This window comes from Pongo abelii, chromosome 19 (assembly GCF_028885655.2).
Source record: "Pongo abelii isolate AG06213 chromosome 19, NHGRI_mPonAbe1-v2.0_pri, whole genome shotgun sequence".
Lineage (NCBI taxonomy): Eukaryota > Metazoa > Chordata > Mammalia > Primates > Hominidae > Pongo > Pongo abelii.
In genome coordinates, this window is record NC_072004.2 from 43,653,961 (window position 1) to 43,670,652 (window position 16,692).

General features: G+C 54.5%; 2 protein-coding genes across 5 annotated transcripts; one reads left to right on the forward strand and one right to left on the reverse strand.

Annotated features, from left to right (window-relative positions):
* Positions 1-3,784: 3,784 nt before the first annotated feature.
* ABHD15 (abhydrolase domain containing 15) lies at positions 3,785-10,943 on the reverse strand. The gene is made up of 2 exons (XM_002827197.5): positions 9,522-10,943; positions 3,785-6,514 (listed from the first exon to the last, which is right to left on the reverse strand). The coding sequence occupies exons 1-2, from the start codon at positions 10,778-10,780 to the stop codon at positions 5,989-5,991; spliced, it is 1,785 nt and encodes a 594-aa protein (XP_002827243.2). The 5' UTR covers positions 10,781-10,943; the 3' UTR covers positions 3,785-5,988.
* A 1,173-nt stretch (positions 10,944-12,116) lies between these two features.
* On the forward strand, positions 12,117-16,612 carry TP53I13 (tumor protein p53 inducible protein 13). Of its 4 annotated transcripts, XM_002827199.6 has the most exons (7): positions 12,120-12,282; positions 12,470-12,538; positions 12,770-12,811; positions 15,046-15,174; positions 15,312-15,512; positions 15,597-16,152; positions 16,267-16,612. In XM_002827199.6, exons 1-7 carry the CDS (start codon positions 12,211-12,213, stop codon positions 16,377-16,379), a joined length of 1,182 nt encoding a protein of 393 aa, XP_002827245.1. In that variant the 5' UTR covers positions 12,120-12,210; the 3' UTR covers positions 16,380-16,612. The 4 variants fall into 4 exon arrangements, with proteins under 4 accessions (XP_024090481.1, XP_002827245.1, XP_054392560.1 ...); XM_024234713.3 differs by lacking the exon at positions 15,046-15,174 and having other exon boundaries at positions 12,117-12,282; XM_054536585.2 differs by lacking the exons at positions 12,120-12,282; positions 15,046-15,174 and having other exon boundaries at positions 12,464-12,538; positions 15,287-15,512.
* Positions 16,613-16,692: the final 80 nt, after the last annotated feature.

Here is a 16,692-nt window from a genome sequence, read left to right on the forward strand (position 1 = left end):
GGGCGTGGTGGCGGGCGCCTGTAGTCCCAGCTACTCGGGAGGCTGAGGCAGGAGAATGGCGTGAACTTGGGAGGCGGAGCTTGCAGTGAGCCAAGATGGTGCCACTGCACTCCAGCCTGGGTGACAGAGCGAGACTCCGTCTCAAAAAAACAAAAAAAAACAAAAAAAACGAAAAAACCTTTAGCTCCTCTGCGCAATTGCGACTAGAGCATAATCATTGGCTATCTTAAAAATATACTCTGAGGCCAGGTGTGGTAGCTCACACCTATAATCTCAGGCTTTTGGGAGGCCGAGGTGAGAAGATCCCTTGAACCCAGGAGTTCGAGACCAGCCTGAGTAACATAGTAACAAACGCTATCTATACAAAAAATACAAAAATTAGCTAGGCATGGTGGTGTGCACCTGTAGTCCCAGCTACTTAGGAGTCTGAGGTAGGAGGATCACCTGAGCTCGGGAGGTCGAGGCTGCGGTAAGCCATGATCACACCACTGGGCAATCCAGCCTGGGTGACAGAGCAAGAACCTTTCTCTAAACAAAACAAAACACTCTGGGCTGGGAATGGTGGCGCATGCCTGTAGTACCATCGCTTTATGAGGCTGAGGCGGGAGGATTGCTTGAGCTCAGGAGGTTGAGGATGCAGTGAGCCAAGATTGCACCACTGCACTCTAGCCAAGGTGACAGAGCAAGACCTTATCTCAAACAAACAAACAAAAACCACAGACACACACACTCACTCTGGTCACTTCGGCAGGGTTAACTTCATTAAAATTTATGTTATCTCTCAACTCCCAGGATCCTAGTCAGGTCTGTGGTTTTCTGATCCTTGAGCCCAGAAACCCACCTTAAGTTGTTACAAACACTAAGATCATTAGCATTATTTATTTTAATTTACAGACCTTAGATGAGAAGAAACTGGATATCTGATCTAGATCATCCTTATTTCTTGCCACATGTTCTCTCCATAATATGTGCCAAGGGGCAGTCTAGCTTGAATATCCCACTGATGATGTGGGACTTACTGCTTCCTGAAGCATTCATTTAATTTCTGATTACTTGGACACTCCCTATGTATAACTTCTCAAGCCTTCCTGAATGCACTCTTATCTCTGCAAATTGTGACAATGAGTCAAAGCAATTTCTGGTGTCATCCTTTGTGGCTTGACTGAAGAATCACAAATACTCCTTTTATTGGCATTGTTACCAAGTTCTACCAGAGTGGCCAAGTGTATCTGCTTGTTTAAGCAGGGAGAGGAATTCATGCTAAAATCATCTCTAAAGGAAGATACCTTGGCATTCATTACTAAAGGTGACTGATTGAGAAAGGACCTTGTGGTTTAGGATGGAAGATGAGTACAGAGGAGTTTCTGACTCTAGGTGGCTCTGAGGTTATGTATAAAGCCAAGGTGACACTTCCTTGTTTTGAGACCTTTTCTCTTTCATTTTTTTGAGACAGGGTCTTGCTCTGTTGCCCAGGCTGGAGTGCAGTGGCATGTTTACAGCTCACTGCAGACTTGACTTCCTAGGCTCAAGTGTTTCTCCCACCTCAGTCTCTCTAGTAGCTGGGCCTACAGGCATGCACCACCATACACAGCTAATTTTTGTATTTTTTGTAGAGACAGGTTTTCACCATGTTGCCCAGGCTGGTCTCAAACTCCTGGACTCAAGCGATCCACCCACCTCAGTCTCCCAAAGTGCTAGGATTACAGGTGTGAGCCACCATGCCTGGCCAAGGCCTCCTTCCTTCCTTCCCTCCCTCCCTCCTTCTGTCCTTCCTTCCTTCCCTTCTTTCTTTGTTTTTCTTTTCTTTCTTTCTTTTTTTTTTCCTTTCTTCTTTCTTTCTTCTTCTTCTTTCTCTTTCTTTCCTTTCTTTTTTTTCTTTTTTTTTGAGACGGAGTTTTGCTCTTCTTGCCCAGGCTGGAGTACAATGGCACGATCTTGGCTCACCGAAACCTCCACCTCCCCAGTTCAAGTGATTCTCCTGCCTCAGCCTCCCAAGTAGCTGGGATTACAGGCATGCGCCACCATACCTTGCTAATTTTGTGTTTTTAGTAGAGACGGGGTTTCTCCATGTTGGTCAGGCTGGTCTGGAACTCCCGACCTCAGGTGATCTGCCCGCCTCGGCCTCGCAAAGTGCTGGGATTACAGGTGTGAGCCACTGCACCCAGCCAAGCCCTATTTTCTATCAGTATCCAAGTCTTAGGATATCGTCACTCAAAACAGAGATGATGTCTTCTCAGAGAATTTAGTGCTGTATTTTTCATACTGTCATCTCCAGCCAAGCCACCCTGGAAATCTATGTATAAATACATAAAATACTAAATTATGAGAATTAAGTTATAGCTTAGCACAATCTTGATATCAGAGATCAGAACTTAGAACTCACAGAAACTTTCAGAAGCAGGTGTCTGCTTTCTGCATTCTGATCCATGGCTAGAGACAGAGGATTCAATTGCCGCTTCTGAATTAATGCCTCCCTTTAGTCATTGGCTTTTTGTTTTTGTTTTATTGTTTTCATTATTATTTTGAGACAGGGTCTTGCTCTGTTGCCCAGGATGGAGTGCAGTGGCGCAGTCTCAGTCCACTGAAGCCTGTGCTTCCCAGGCTCATGCGATTCTCTCACCTCAATCTCCCAAGTAGCTGGGACTACAGGCATGTACCACCACAATCAGCTAATCTTGTATTTTTTTGTAAAGATGGGATTTCACCATGTTGGCTAGGCTGGTCCTGAACTCCTGGACTCAAATGATTTGCCTGCCTCGGCCTCCCAAAGTGCTGGGATTACTGCACTTTGCAGTGAGTCACTGCACCTGGCTCGTTTCCTTATTTGTATTTATTTTTTTATCTCACCATTTGAAGGTGTTGGTAAATAATGGACACCAAAAAGGAGGCAAGCAAGTAATGAGGCCTGAAGATTACTGAAGACCCACCACCTGGAAAGTCCAACTCAGTGGTTCTTAGGTGTTTGGGAGGGGCTCACTGAAGTCTCGACCTCCAAGGCTGAAGCAACACTACTGCCTCAGTCTCCCGAGTGGCTAGGACTACAGGGTGCACCACCATGCCTAGCTAATTTAATTTTTTGTATAGATGGGGTTTTGCTATGTTGGCCAGACTAGTCTCGATCTCTTGGCCTCAAGTGATCCTCCCACCTCAGTCTCTCAAAGTGCTGGTATTGCAGGTGAGAGCCACTGTGCCCCGCCTATTGGTTGGTTTTGTTGTTTCTTGCTTCCTCAAACTCATAACTTGCCATTTTGTTCAAGAGCCACCCATTCGCAGAACAGTGTGCCTGGAGCTCCTCCAGCTGGCTTCACACAATTAGCTATTCACCAAGGCAGAATTCACCTGTGTGATTCTTGAATCATTAGGCTAAAGGACAGGGCCATCCAAATCTTTCCTGCTTGGATGGAAACTACACTTTCTCAGCAAAAAACAGGCATTTCAGCCCTAGTCTTCAAGTAGTAATGGGAAAATGAGAGAATGTTCTTGGGAAATGCAGTGGGTGCATCTGGCACAAGGGCCACGGAAGAGAAATACTTTAGGGTTCAGGTCACTTGATTTCAGGGTTCAAAGGAATTAATGGAACCTGAACTGGGGCTGATTCTGCCATTCTTCTGACTGTAACTACAAAGTGTATACATTTCTCTACCTGGAAAACTTTCTTTCCTATCAAAAGGGAAAGGAAAACCAACCACTATTTCTCCAAAAGCTATTCTCTTGAAGAACCAGAGTCCTGCATTATCTGGATAGTTTCTAGAGAAACTATGCAGATTTTCACCTTTAGGGACTCTTTAAGCCTTAGGGGTTAAAAACCACTAGACTGCTTCCCATTTTGCAGGGCAACTGGGACTGCAGGACCCTAATTAACTGAAATCCCCACTGTACCAGATGTGGAGGGCAGCTGGTGGTAGGGGATGGCCAGATGGCAATAAATCTCCCTCACCAAGCCTTACACCAAGGCTGTTGTTCACCGGCAGTAGAGCAGCTTAATTTCAGTTCCTTTTTATTTATCCTGCTTAGAAATGGCAAAAGAACGTCAGATGAGGAATATGGAAGAGGAGAAACAAGAAGTGGAGAGGAGGGAGATAATTTTTCTTTTCTTTTTTTTTTTTTTTTGAGACACAGACTTAACTCTGTCGCCCAGGCTGGAGTGCAGTGGTGCAATCTCGGCTCACTGCAAGCTCCGCCTCCCAGGTTCACGCCATTCTCCTGCCTCAGCCTCCTGAGTAACTGGGATTACAGGCACCCACCACCACGCCCAGCTAATTTTTTGTATTTTTAGTAGAGATGGGGTTTCACTGTGTTAGCCAGGATGGTCTCGATCTCCTGACCTCGTGATCTACCCACCTCGGCCTCCCAAAGTGCTGAGATTACAGGTGTGTGCCACCGCGCCCAGCCAGGAGGGAGATAATTTTTCACAAGATAATGTCCCTTAGATTATCGAGTGCTGTCTACATTTCAGTGCAGATTCTTGGAGTTATTTCAAAGTTTCTTCTGATTTGATCTAGAAGAACAAGGCTGGGGCAAGATTATCCAAACCTGAAATCATGGCCTCAGGAATACCTTATACCAAGTCTTGGAATGTGGGTTTTGGTATAAGCAGCTCTCTTCTTTACAACTGCTTTGCTGTTTGTGAGGTCAGAACAGGAGCCCTCTTTCTAAATGACGATTAAAATAAAATTTCAGGGCAAAGTTTTTGAATCTTAGCAACACATGGAAACATATGTCCTGTTGCCAAAAAAATTTTAATTGCCTAATCCAAACCAGAATATTTAGATCAATCTGTATACTATATATTATCTCTGATATACTATATCTCTAGTCTTCAGCATTATTCTTCATAAAACCAAATACCCACTTAGTCGCTGAGTGGCCAGATATAAGAGGAAGTTTTTCTGCCTTTACAGGGATGGCGTTTTGAATAATTGAGCAGACAAAGCATTGTAATGTGAAATATTTGTAAATCACTGGTCAGCTCTTGTCAACCTCGTGGTGCTTTTGTTTCCTCTGGTCCCAGATGTATCTCCCGGCTCTGGAAAGGGAGAGGCCAGTAGTAGCATCAGAAAAGGGAGCAACTAACCAGAAAACACCTAAGTTATGATGCTTGTAATTTTCCTGACTTAGAGAAAGTCCACATCTCAGGAGATAAACAGCTCTGGCTGCAGCTCTCTGGAGTAATCCCCTGAAATGGTGCCAGAGGGAGCATATAGGGTAGCCAAGATTCTGACTCCTTGAACCATGGTCTAGCAAAGCCCTCAGATCCTGCATGAGAGCGCTTCCTATTTGTAAAATACCCTTGGGATCTCTCCAGTGAGGCTTGGGGGCCAGATCAGCCCCATTCCCAGCTGAGACTTGCAGAGCTCCTCTGAGAGATTGGACCTTCGCATTCCTTGAGATGGATGCTCACATTCTCTACCTGTTCAGCCCTCAGCGAGCCAGCCCCACTGCCTCTGCCGCCCTTCGCACACACACAAGACTGCTGCCGCAGTTGCCAGAGCATTCGGTCAAAGCAGGGCGCCACAACCACAGAGCAAATGAGGGAAGTGGGGCCGAGACACAAACATCCTGTCCTCATGACATCAAATGGCTCCAGCTTGAGAATCGGGGTCACTGCCCAATGACATACACAAACGTCTCATCCCTCTAGCCACTGCCAGTAAGAGGGCATTTTCTCCTGAGTCCATGGATTGAAAAAGTGCTATCCTTTGGCTTGTGATGTCAGTGACAGGAGACAGTGACTGGAACGCCCCGCTGCTGACGGGATGAGTAGAGATATGTTGAGCAGAGGCCAGGCAGGAGTTCTGCTGAGGGTGAAGTGAGTGCAGGCTCGCAGGACGTTCCTTCTCTTTCGAGTTACCAATTTAAGAGAGAGGGACTGAATGAGGAGCACAGAGCTGAAGCTCCCTCTGTTCAGTCCGCCCCATCTTTCCAGGACTCCCCCTTGCCCACCTCTGCTTTTCTTTGCAGGACTTGGGGGTTCTCGGGCCAGGTCTCTCACCTTGTGTATGATCGCTTCCAGTTAAAGATCTCCTCCAGGTTGGAAGAGGAAGAGACTTCCCGCCTCTGCAAGGCTCCCCCACGACGACGGCCCCCAAGGAAGGAAGCTCTGTGCCTGCTCAGCCCTTTCATCCTCTCCTCCATTCGGAAGAACTCAGTCAAGGCCCGGAAGGACTCCAAGATGACCTCATGGCTCCAGGCTGGCAAGGGCTCCTGGCGCAGGAAGCCACAGTGGCCTCCGTGGCGACTGAGCAGGAGGAAGAAGTAGGGGTTGCTGTGGAAGAGTTCAGTTGTCAGAGTGTGGTCTGGGGGTCCACACACGGGGTCGTCAGCACTGCAGATACACAGCACAGGCACGGCCGCCTCATCCACATCCCGGAGGGGGTCGTTGCGGTCCCAGTAGGTATCCCAGCTGATGGGGAAGCTTTTGGTGTGGCAGAAGAGAGCCTCCTCAAACTCTCGAAGGGAACGGCTCCTGAACAGTCTGCTGGTGTCCACAGTGTCCTCCAGGGCTGTGGCATACCTGGCAGCAAGGCGTTTAGTGGGGAAGGTGGGAAAGAGAGGGAAGAATGAGAACATCAGGTGACAGCAGATGAGACAGACAGACAGCCCGCAGGCCAGATCTGTCCACAGAGGCTTTCTTTGGCCATTTAGGGCTTTGAAAACATTTAATTTCCTGGCCATCATTTAAAACCAGATAAGGCTGGTTGCGGCAGCTCATGCCTGTAATCCAAACACTTTGGGAGGCCAACGAGGTGGGTGGATCGCTTAAGTCCAGGAGTTTGAGAACAGCCTGGGCAACATGGCGAAAACCCATCTCTTAAAAAAAAAAAAAAATTAGCTTGGCATGGTGGCTCAGTCCCAGCTACTCAGGAGGCTGAGGTGGGAGGACTGCTTGAGCTTGGGAGGTCAAGGCTGCAGTGAGCTATGATTGCACCATTGCATTCCAGCCTGGGTGACACAGAGAGACCCTGTTTCAAAAAATAAACAAAATAAAATAATATAAAATAATAAAATTGGCCAGGCGCGGTGGCTCATGCCTGTAATCCCAGAACTTTGGGAGGCTGAGGCAGGTGGATCACGAGGTCAAGAGATTGAGACCATCCTGGCCAACACAGTGAAACCCCATCTCTACTAAAAATACAAAAATTAGCTGGGTGTGGTGGCGCACACCTGTAGTCCCAGCTACTTGGGAGGCTGAGGCAGAAGAATCACTTGAACCCGGGAGGCAGAGGTTGCAGTGAGCTGAGATCGTGCTACTGAATTCCAGCCTGGTGACAGAGCGAGACTCCATCTCAAAAAATAAATAAATAAATAAAATAATAAAATTAGAAGATTTCATATAAAATGCAGGTGTCTGGCTTCTCTAGGGAAGTGAGAAGATCCAGCCACATGGGTGGGCATTTCTCAGCACAACAATGGGTTCCTCCCTCCTTCCTGTATGACAGTGCCCACTAGGCCTGTCATTCACAGCATCACTGCACCTGTCTATGTGCCCTAGGGGCAGCATTTGACTTCACAGCTGCTGACAGTTCTCCTAACCTCAACTTCTGGCCCTCTGTGGAGAACTTGCTATGAACTGTAACCTCCTGAACTGCTCCTAGAAGAACTTGCTGCTCAGAGTATCCAAACCTGCAGGTGACACCTCTGCTAATCATTCACATTTGACTTTAGGTTGCATTCATTGTTTTTATTTTTGTTTTTTAAACTAACATCCTGTCCTGGTAATGTCACATGAGTGTGATGTTGATCAGGTATACCTGGGGCAGATATTCCTAGAGAGTGTGCTGCCTGGCAGAGGAAGCAATTGAGTCTGTAATTAATTTACTGGGTGGATTCCTAAATGGGGGCCTCAGAGCAACTGCTTTGGGTAACAGGGAACATCTTTGCTGTTTCTAGCCCCCTGGAGAAGGCTTGGCATCCTGACGAGGAGGCCAGGATGAGCAGCTCCGTCTTTTGAGTAGCTCAATCCAGCCTCAGACAGTTGAAATTAGATGTTCATCTCTGACCAGGCACAGTGGCTCACACCTATAATCTCAGCACTTTGGGAGGCCAAGGCAGGTGGATTCCCTGAGTCTAGACATTCAAGACCAGCCTGGACGACATGGCACAATCCCATCTTTATGAAAAATACAAAAATTAACCGGGCATGGTGGCATGTGCCTGTAGTCTCAGCTACTCGGGAGGCTGAGGTGGGGGTCTGGCCCCCACATCCCAGGTCTTTCTGCTACACCACACTGTTGCCATAATGACTTCGACCTCATTCTGCCATCTCCTAAGAAAGCCAGAGTGCTGGCTGGGAATGTCACCTGAGCCCAGGAACTCAAGGCTGCAATGAGTGGTGATTCTGCCACTGCACTCCAGCCAGGGCAACAGAGTAAGATCTTGCCTCCAAAAACAAACAAACAAACAGCTGGGCACGGTGGCTCACACCTGTAATCCTAGCACTTTGAAAGCTGGGGCAGGCGGATCACTTGACGTTAGGGGTTCCAGACCAGCCTGGCCAACATGGAGAAACCCCGTCTCTACCAAAAAAAATATTAAAAATTAGCTGGGTGTGGTGGTACACACCTGTAGTCCCCAGCTACTTGGCAGACTAAGGCAGAAGAATAGCTTGCACCCAGGAGGCGGAGGTTACAGTGAGCCGAGATTATGTCACTACACTTCAGCCTGGGTGACAAAGTGAGACTGTCTAAAAAACAAAAAGAATTAAAAATAATAATTTTAATAAATGCCGACATATGTCTGTGTGTGTGTGTGTGTATATATATATATATAAAATTTTTTTTTGAGACAGGGTGTTGCTCTGTCACCTAGGCTAGAGTGCAGTGGCCTGACCAAGGCTCTCTGCAGCCTCGAACTTCTGGGCTTCGGTGATCCTCCCATCTCAACCTCCTGAGTAGCTGGGACCACAGATGCATGCCACCACACCCGGCTAATTAAAAAAAGAAATTTTTGTAGAGACGGGTTTTCCTATGTTGCCCAAGTTAGTCTCAAACTCTTGGGCTCAAGTGATCCTCCTGCCTTGGCCTCCCAAAGTGCTGGGATTACAGGCGGGAGCCACTGCACCAGGCTTCAAATGCCACCATATTTCTGATTCCTGTCACCTCCAGGCTCAGAGACAGTGAGTAAACATTCTGGGCAGATAATCGTTTGAAATTGCTTCCAGAGTGCTCTTTGCTGAGTTGTCAAGCTGTGGGCTAAGTGGTAAATGTCAGGTATCTCTGCTGTCGTGGGCCAGGTGCTCAGATTGCTAGGATACAGCAGGGGGTGCTGAGATGAGGCAAGGGGCCGGGGCAGGAGTCCCTGCTCTAGCACAGTGATACTAGCTGAGTTCATCGATGACCTTTAAACCCGCTTCCCCGGTTCTGTCTAGATTACAGGGTTTGGAAGGCTTTGGAAGATGTGTTCAGAGAACTTTGCCCAAACTGGCCCACGCTTGTTCCAATGCTATGCATAGCTGTTTCTGAGTCTTAGCCAGCTTAGGCCCTCTATTCCTTCCATGCTGGTCTGCGGCCTCCGTTACCCACCTGCTGAGGGCGATCTTCTGGTGGAGCAGAAAGCCCCGCTCGTAGGGCCAAGGCAGGCCGGCCTCGAACCACTCTCGGCAGCGCAGCACGGGTGAGATGCAGGCGGCGCCTGTCACGTAGCTGGAGGAGCCGCACTCGCCCAGGTAGGACAGGAGCAGCGCCGAGCCCGAGCCTTCGCTCACCGCGAACAGCGGCGCCGCCGGGTGTCGGAAGCGGATGTATGTGACCGCCTCCTTGAGGTCGGACGGGTCCCCGAAAGGCTGCAGCCGGGGGCTGACCAGTGGGCAACCGTGGTGGCCGCGGCGATGGAAGATGACCGGGTAGTAGCCGCGCTCCAGGGCGAGCAAGCAAAGGCCGAGCACGTTGCGGGTGAGGCGACCCCACGCATTGGGGATCACCAGAAGCACCGCAGGAAGGCCCCCGGCGCTGGTGATCCGGCGGCCCCGAACACAAGGTCCTACCACCCAGTCCAGGGCCACTAGCCCATCGTCCGCCAACTGCAGGTACTCCCGGGCCAGCTCAGGCCCAGGCGCCACGGGCAGGACGAAGTGGCAGAGGGTCTGCAGGTGGGGCCCGGAGAACCAGGAGCGCGAGCCGGGCTCCAGCGCCTCCGAGCGCCGCAGGGCGCGCAGCAGGCACTGGGCCAGGGCCGACGGCTTGCAGACAAGGCTGCACCCTCCCGGCAGTGGCTCGCGCCCGTCGCTGAACTGGTCCGCCGGGCCTCCGCCGTCCGCCTCTTCCCCGTCGCCCCGGTCTTGGCCCCCCCGCAGGGTCCTCTCTCCGACGGCGCGCCCCCAGGGTCCCCGGAGCCGTGGGCCGAGCAGGCCGAGAAGGGCGAGCACGGCCAAGATGAGCGCGAGGGCGGCGCCCCACGGCGGCATGGCGAAGCCGGAGAGCCCCGGCGGGCAGCGGGCGGCGGGGCCGTCTACTCGGCGAGCTCCGCGCTTTGCCCGCGGCTCCGCCCGCCGGCGGCGGCTGCCCAGGGCCCTCCCGCGCGGGCGCGCTCTGGATTGGCCGTGGCCCGGCAGAGGCAGCCAGTTCGGGCCCGGCTGTCCTCGCCCGCCCCCCACCTCCGCCCCGGCCCTTTGTACAGCAATTGCAACAAGTGGGAGCGGAGGGTGAGAGGAGCCGGGGCCACCAGGGAGGGAGGGCGCGCCGGCAGCCGGAAGGGAGTGGGGAGGGCACGAGCCGGGGAGAGCGGTGTTGGCCATAGAGACGTGGGGAGACTGGAGGCCGAGGCTTGGGGACCCGACTGTCATCAGGCTCTTCTGCCAGATCCTGGGGGCTGCGCCCTCAGAGGCCGATGAAAAGAAGCAGAAGGGAGAGGTGAGTAAGTCGCAGCTCCGGGCGCCGGCTCCCGGGGCCCCGTGGGGCGGTGGCCGCGCGCGCGCTCTGCCCTCGGGCGGCCCTGCTCTCCCCCGCCCGGCCCCGCAGCCCCGCAGCCCCGCAATAACTTGGCTGGGCGGGGTCCGGCACTGGGCCAGAGAGGTCGAGCGCGGCGTCTGAGCCGCTGGCGGGAAGCTGCTGCTTCCCCGCCTGCATCAGTGCGGGTCCCGCGGACTCCTCGCTCCCGTCCCCGCGAGCTCGGGGCTCCACATCAAGGAAATCCTCAGCCCGGGAGTGGCTTCCCCAGAAGCAGCAGCCCCAAGCCTCTGAGAGTCAGTCGGAGAAAAGGACACACTCAGGCGCCCTGCGACAGGGATGCCCGTCCGACCTATAAGGAACGCCTCGTAAACCGGGGTGCATGGGAGACCACGGAAATAACACGTTCTCGCTGTTTCCAAGCTTTGGGATGGGCATCTCGACCCTCACTCTCTACCCACGTTTTCCCCCCAAATCCTGGAGAGGGAACCAGAACCAGCGCCTCGCTGCGGGGCGGGCCGGCCAGCGCACCTCCTGGGGGTGAGGCCTGTGGCTTCCCCATCTCGCGGCGACCAGTCTCTTTCTAGACGCGCGCCTGCCACCGCTGGGCGACGGCGGAGGTGGGGAAGGCAGCAGCCTCTCGGCTGGCTCTGGCCTCCCGGGGCTTCTGGGTTTGGAGAGTTTGGGGAGCGGAGACACCCCCCGAGGCTCCTCCGCGTTCGGACCCTATTTGCGAGGGCGGGAGCGGGGTGGGCCAACGGCGAAGCTCCAGAGGTGGGACCCTCTCCCTTCAGCAGCTCCTCCTGACTTCATGATTCTGCCCCTCTTCTCGTTGCAGGTCACACCGACAAATCTGAAGCGGGTTTGCCAGGGGAGTGTACCCGTCTCCCCTGCCTGGACCACCCGGTCCACAGGGATCCCATTTCCGGCCCTACACTCCGCTCCACGATCCCATCCAGGCGCTGCAGCTGTGCAGCTGCTCTGCAGGCTGCAGGGACGCGCTGAGACGAATCTCCGGACGAGGCAACGGGCCCCCAGCCTGCCCTACTGAGCCTTGCGTGCTGACCCGATTCCTACACTTAACTTTTCCGGCTTCGGGTTTAGGACGCGTGCGCGCACGCTCCGCTGCTGTGGGCGGGCATTGGGGCGGGGCGATACCGGGGGCCCACTGTCTGGGGAGGGGCGCGCGCGAACCCAGGGCCAACGGACGCGCGGGCGGCGCGGGGGCGCGGGGGCGCTGGGACCGGAGGGGCAGGAGGGGCAGGACGCGCGCCCTCCCTTGCTGGCGGGGCGGCGGGGCGGCGGGCCGGGCCCGGGGCCGCCTGGAATGGCGCCTCCTCCGCCTTCGTCCCAACTGCTTCTCCTGGTAGCCCTCGCGAGGCTCCTGGGTCCCAGCGAGGTAAGGTGACCCGCTCCTGGGAAGGCCTCGGCCCGGGAGCTCAAAGCGCTTTGCCAAAAGTTCGTCCTGGAAGGAGTGGCGCGCCGAGGGGGACGCGGAGTTCTTCCGCTGGCGGGCTGGGCCTGGGGAGAAAGAGGGCAGGGCCTCGCCGTGTCCAGCGCCGCAGCTCTTCGCTTTGGACCCACAGGTGATGGCTGGACCGGCGGAGGAGGCGGGAGCCCATTGTCCCGAGAGCCTGTGGCCTCTGCCCCCGCAGGTAGGAGCCCTGGAGGGCCCAGGGAGAGAGGGATGTGGAAGGCTAGCTCGGTCCCGCTCCGTTCTCGCCGCACCCTCCACAGTCACCATCTAGGGACCTCTGCCGGTTCCTCCGTCCTCAGTAGCCAACTTCTCCATCCCAGCCTGGCGCTTGGGGCCTGCCGACCCCTCCCCACCACACACACACGGAGTCCCCCAACTGCCCTAAGCTCTGTTCTTTCCCCATGTATAGGTGTCACCAAGAGTGACCTACACACGAGTGAGCCCAGGGCAGGTGAGTACAAGCAGGGGCCCACCACCCTTGGTGTCCACGCCTGGAGACAGGCGCTCCTAGCAGGCTTCCCCGCCTTTTCTGCTGATCGGCCCCATTCCTTACCACTTCCCTCAGGCAGAGGCAGGGTTCTAGTTCTCCGCCCCACCTCCAAGCCCAGGACAGATCAGCCCCAGGACAGATGGCTCAAAGACAGTGAGCCATAGGCCTATCATCTGCAATGCTGTGTCAGGATGCTGTTGGGTAGCTGGCTCTGTGGACAAGTGGCTGTGAGTGGAACTCCCTCTCTGAGAGTAGCTGGAAAAAGCCCAGGCTCCAGCTCCCTGAGGAGACAGCGGGAAGTCTCCTGACTTTGTGGGCCCCAGCTTTCTGTAGAAGAGGGTATGAATTCTGTCTCCACCTGTGAGCAGCGAGGGAGGGTATGTGCCAGCACCGTGGACAGTACAGAGCTGCATCGTGGAAGGAGTGTGCCTCCAGTTGCCAGGCTCCACACTGCGGGCTCAGCTTCCGTGGCAGCCTCTCCATCTTCATTGCCAGCTCCTCTGATTTTTCCTTTGAAATACTTATTATTATTATTATTTGAATTGGAGTCTCACTCTGTCGCCCAGGCTGGAGTGCAGTGGCACTCACTGCAACCTCTGCCTCCAGGTTCAAGCAATTCTCATGCCACAGCCTCCCGAGCAGCTGGGATTACAGGCGTGTGCCACCTAGCTTAGCTAATTTTGTATTTTTAGTAGAGATGAGGTTTCACCATGTTGTCCAGGCTGGTCTTGAGCTCCTGACCTCAAGTGATCTGCCTGCCTCAGCCTCCCAAGTGCTGGGATTACAGGCGTGAGCCACCATGCCTGGCCTGAAATACCTAACTTAAATTGGCCGGGCGCGGTGGCTCACGCCTGTAATCCCAGTACTTTAGGAGGCTGAGGCGGGTGGATCACCTGAGGTCAGGAGTTCAAGACCAGCTTGGCCAACATGGTGAAACCCCATCTCTACTAAAAATACAAAAATTAGCCGGGCGTGGTGGCTCACCCCTGTAATCCCAGCTACTTGGGAGGCTGAGGCAGGAGAATTGCTTGAGTCCAGGAGGCAGAGGCTGCAGTGAGCCGAGACCGTGCCACTGCACTCCAGCCTGGCTGACAGAGCGAGACTGTCTCAAAAGAAAAAATATTCTCTGTAATAGCTCCAGGCCAAGAGTCGTTGCCTCACGCCACCTACCAGATTCCTTTCCTCAAACAGCCCTTTCATGAAGTCATTCCTCTGTTAACAAACTGTCAATGGCTCCTTATTTCCCACCTTATCGTGGCCATACTCTCTGGCCTCTGGCTTTTCAGGCCTTACTTAAGTAAGCTTCGTCTGACCTCTCCACATCCTTGGTTCCTCTCCAGTTGTGTCGGGCTGTTTGCCACACAAATGAGTGCCAGCCTCGCCCTCACCACAGCCCCTTTGCTCCTGTTTATTCTCCTCCACACCTGGCCTATCCTGACTCGGAGAGTGCAGCTCCCTGCCCTCCTGCCATACTCCCCCAGCCATCTTCCCAGCCCCAGCAGGAGTCAGCTCCCCCTGAGACATTGCCCGATGGCATCAGCCTTTATTCCTCCCCTCCTCCTCTGAATCTCTCTCTGATAATTTAACAACTAATCACTAAGTTTTATTAGTTTGCTCTTTTATTTGCATTAGTTGTTTCCCTGAGTTTCTTATACATTCCTTGCAAGCAGAGTCCAGGAGTTCTTTGGCATCTCCCACAGCATCTAGCACAGCACTGAGCACCAAGTCAACTCAATCAAAGAATAATGAATGATTGATGGAGTATTTCCATCCTGAGATTGTGCACCTGCTGCCTGCCTGCCCTGTATTTGGATGCTCTTGGGAGATTGTATAGATTGGATCGATGGTCTTCATTTGGGGGATGCTCATGGCTTGGATTGTGGACCTGTAGAGCCAGCGTTACACCTGCAGGGAAGTATGGCTAGAGTGTGGTCTGAGTCTGGCAGGATTATCCAGGCATGCTGTGAGCTTTGAAGGGTGGCACTTGATGGAGAGGAAGGGTGAAAGGAACACTCAGAGGCAAGAGTGGGTACATGCCAATACCCAGGGCCCTTTGTCCTTTCCTGGGCCCTGAAGGTAGAAGAGCCATCCAGCTATCCTGGGAGTACCTTTAAACTGGTCCCCTGGATGGGAGAACTTGAGATTCTCTGGGAGGGCTCCGGGCCTGCTTTGATGTCTCTGTGCCTTTCCTCCAGGCTGAGGATGTCACCTTCCTCTACCACCCCTGTACCCACCCCTGGCTGAAGCTCCAGCTTGCCCTCCTGGCCTATGCTTGTATGGCTAACCCCTCCCTCACCCCTGACTCCAGCCTCACGCAGGATCGGGTATGTAGCTGATGAAAGGCACTTGCCTGGCCCTGGCAGAAGGCTATGGCCCGGTGTGCAGGGAATGGAAAATTCAAGGGTTTCCTCTTGCTTGTCCCCACCTTCTTCGTAGCTCTAACAGTTACCTCCTCTCATAGCCCCTGGTGCTGACTGCATGGGGGCTGGCGCTGGAGATGGCCTGGGTAGAGCCAGCCTGGGCTGCCCACTGGCTGATGAAGAGGCGGAGGAGGAAGCAGAGGAAGAAGAAGGCATGGATCTACTGTGAAAGCCTTTCAGGGCCTGCTCCCTCCGAGCCAACCCCTGGTAGAGGGAGGCTGTGCCGAAGAGGGTGTGTGCAGGTGAGAGGCGCTGGGCCCAGGCTTGTTGGCCCTCGGGTTCTCTGAGAGGGGCAGCAGGGTGATTGCTGTCTCCCCTCTCCTTAGGCCCTGGCTCTGGCCTTCGCTCTGCGGAGCTGGCGGCCCCCTGGCACAGAGGTGACATCTCAAGGGCCCGGGCAGCCCTCTCCCAGTGGTGCCAAGAGGCGGAGGCTGCGGGCTGCCCTTGGTCCCCAGTCCAGTCGCTCAGCCCTGAGGTTTCCCTCTGCTTCCCCAGGGAGCTTGAAGGCCAAGCAGCCCATGGTGGGAATCCCTGGTAGGGAGAGTAATGCCCCATCTGTGCCCACTGTCTCCCTGATGCCGGGGGCGCCTGGAGGCAATGCCAACTCCAGGACAGAGGCTCAGGTGTCCAACGGGCAAGGCAGCCCAGGGGGCTGTGTCTGTTCAAGTCAGGCTTCCCCGGCCCCTCGCGCAGCAGCGCCTCCACGGGCAGCCCGGGGCCCCACCCCACGCACTGAAGAGGCCGCCTGGGCTGCCATGGCCCTGACCTTCCTGCTGGTGCTGCTCACACTGGCCACGCTCTGCACACGGCTGCACAGAAACTTCCGACGCGGGGAGAGCATCTACTGGGGGCCCACAGCGGACAGCCACGACACAGTGGCTGGTGAGGAGTTCCCTCCCTACCCTACCCGAGGCCCCCAACCACCTCGCGTCGCCCGCCGCCCCCCCATAGCTTCCCTGCCCTCCCGCCCTTGACTGCTTGGCGCCCGGCCCACAGCTGTGCTGAAGCGGAGGCTGCTGCAGCCCTCGCGCCGGGTCAAGCGCTCCCGCCGGAGACCCCTCCTCCCGCCCACGCCGGACAGCGGCCCGGAAGGCGAGAGCTCGGAGTGACGGCCTGGGACCTGCCACTGGGGCGTGCGGCTCCTCCCCGCGCCGCGAGGCCGCGACCTCTGCCACGTGGACCGCGCGCGGGGCGCCCCCTGGTGGCGGTGGCGCGGCACTGGCCGAGCACCGCGGGGGCTTTCCTCCTTGTTGGTTGCTGAGTGGGCGGCCAAGGGGAAAAAAGGAGCCGCTTCTGCCTCCCTTGCCGAAACTCCGTTTCTAATTAAATTATTTTTAGTAGACTCTGGAGTTGAGCTTGTGCATCTGCCGCACAGAGACACTCCCACCCGGACCCTAGTCCTAGGCCATGGAGGTGGTGTTT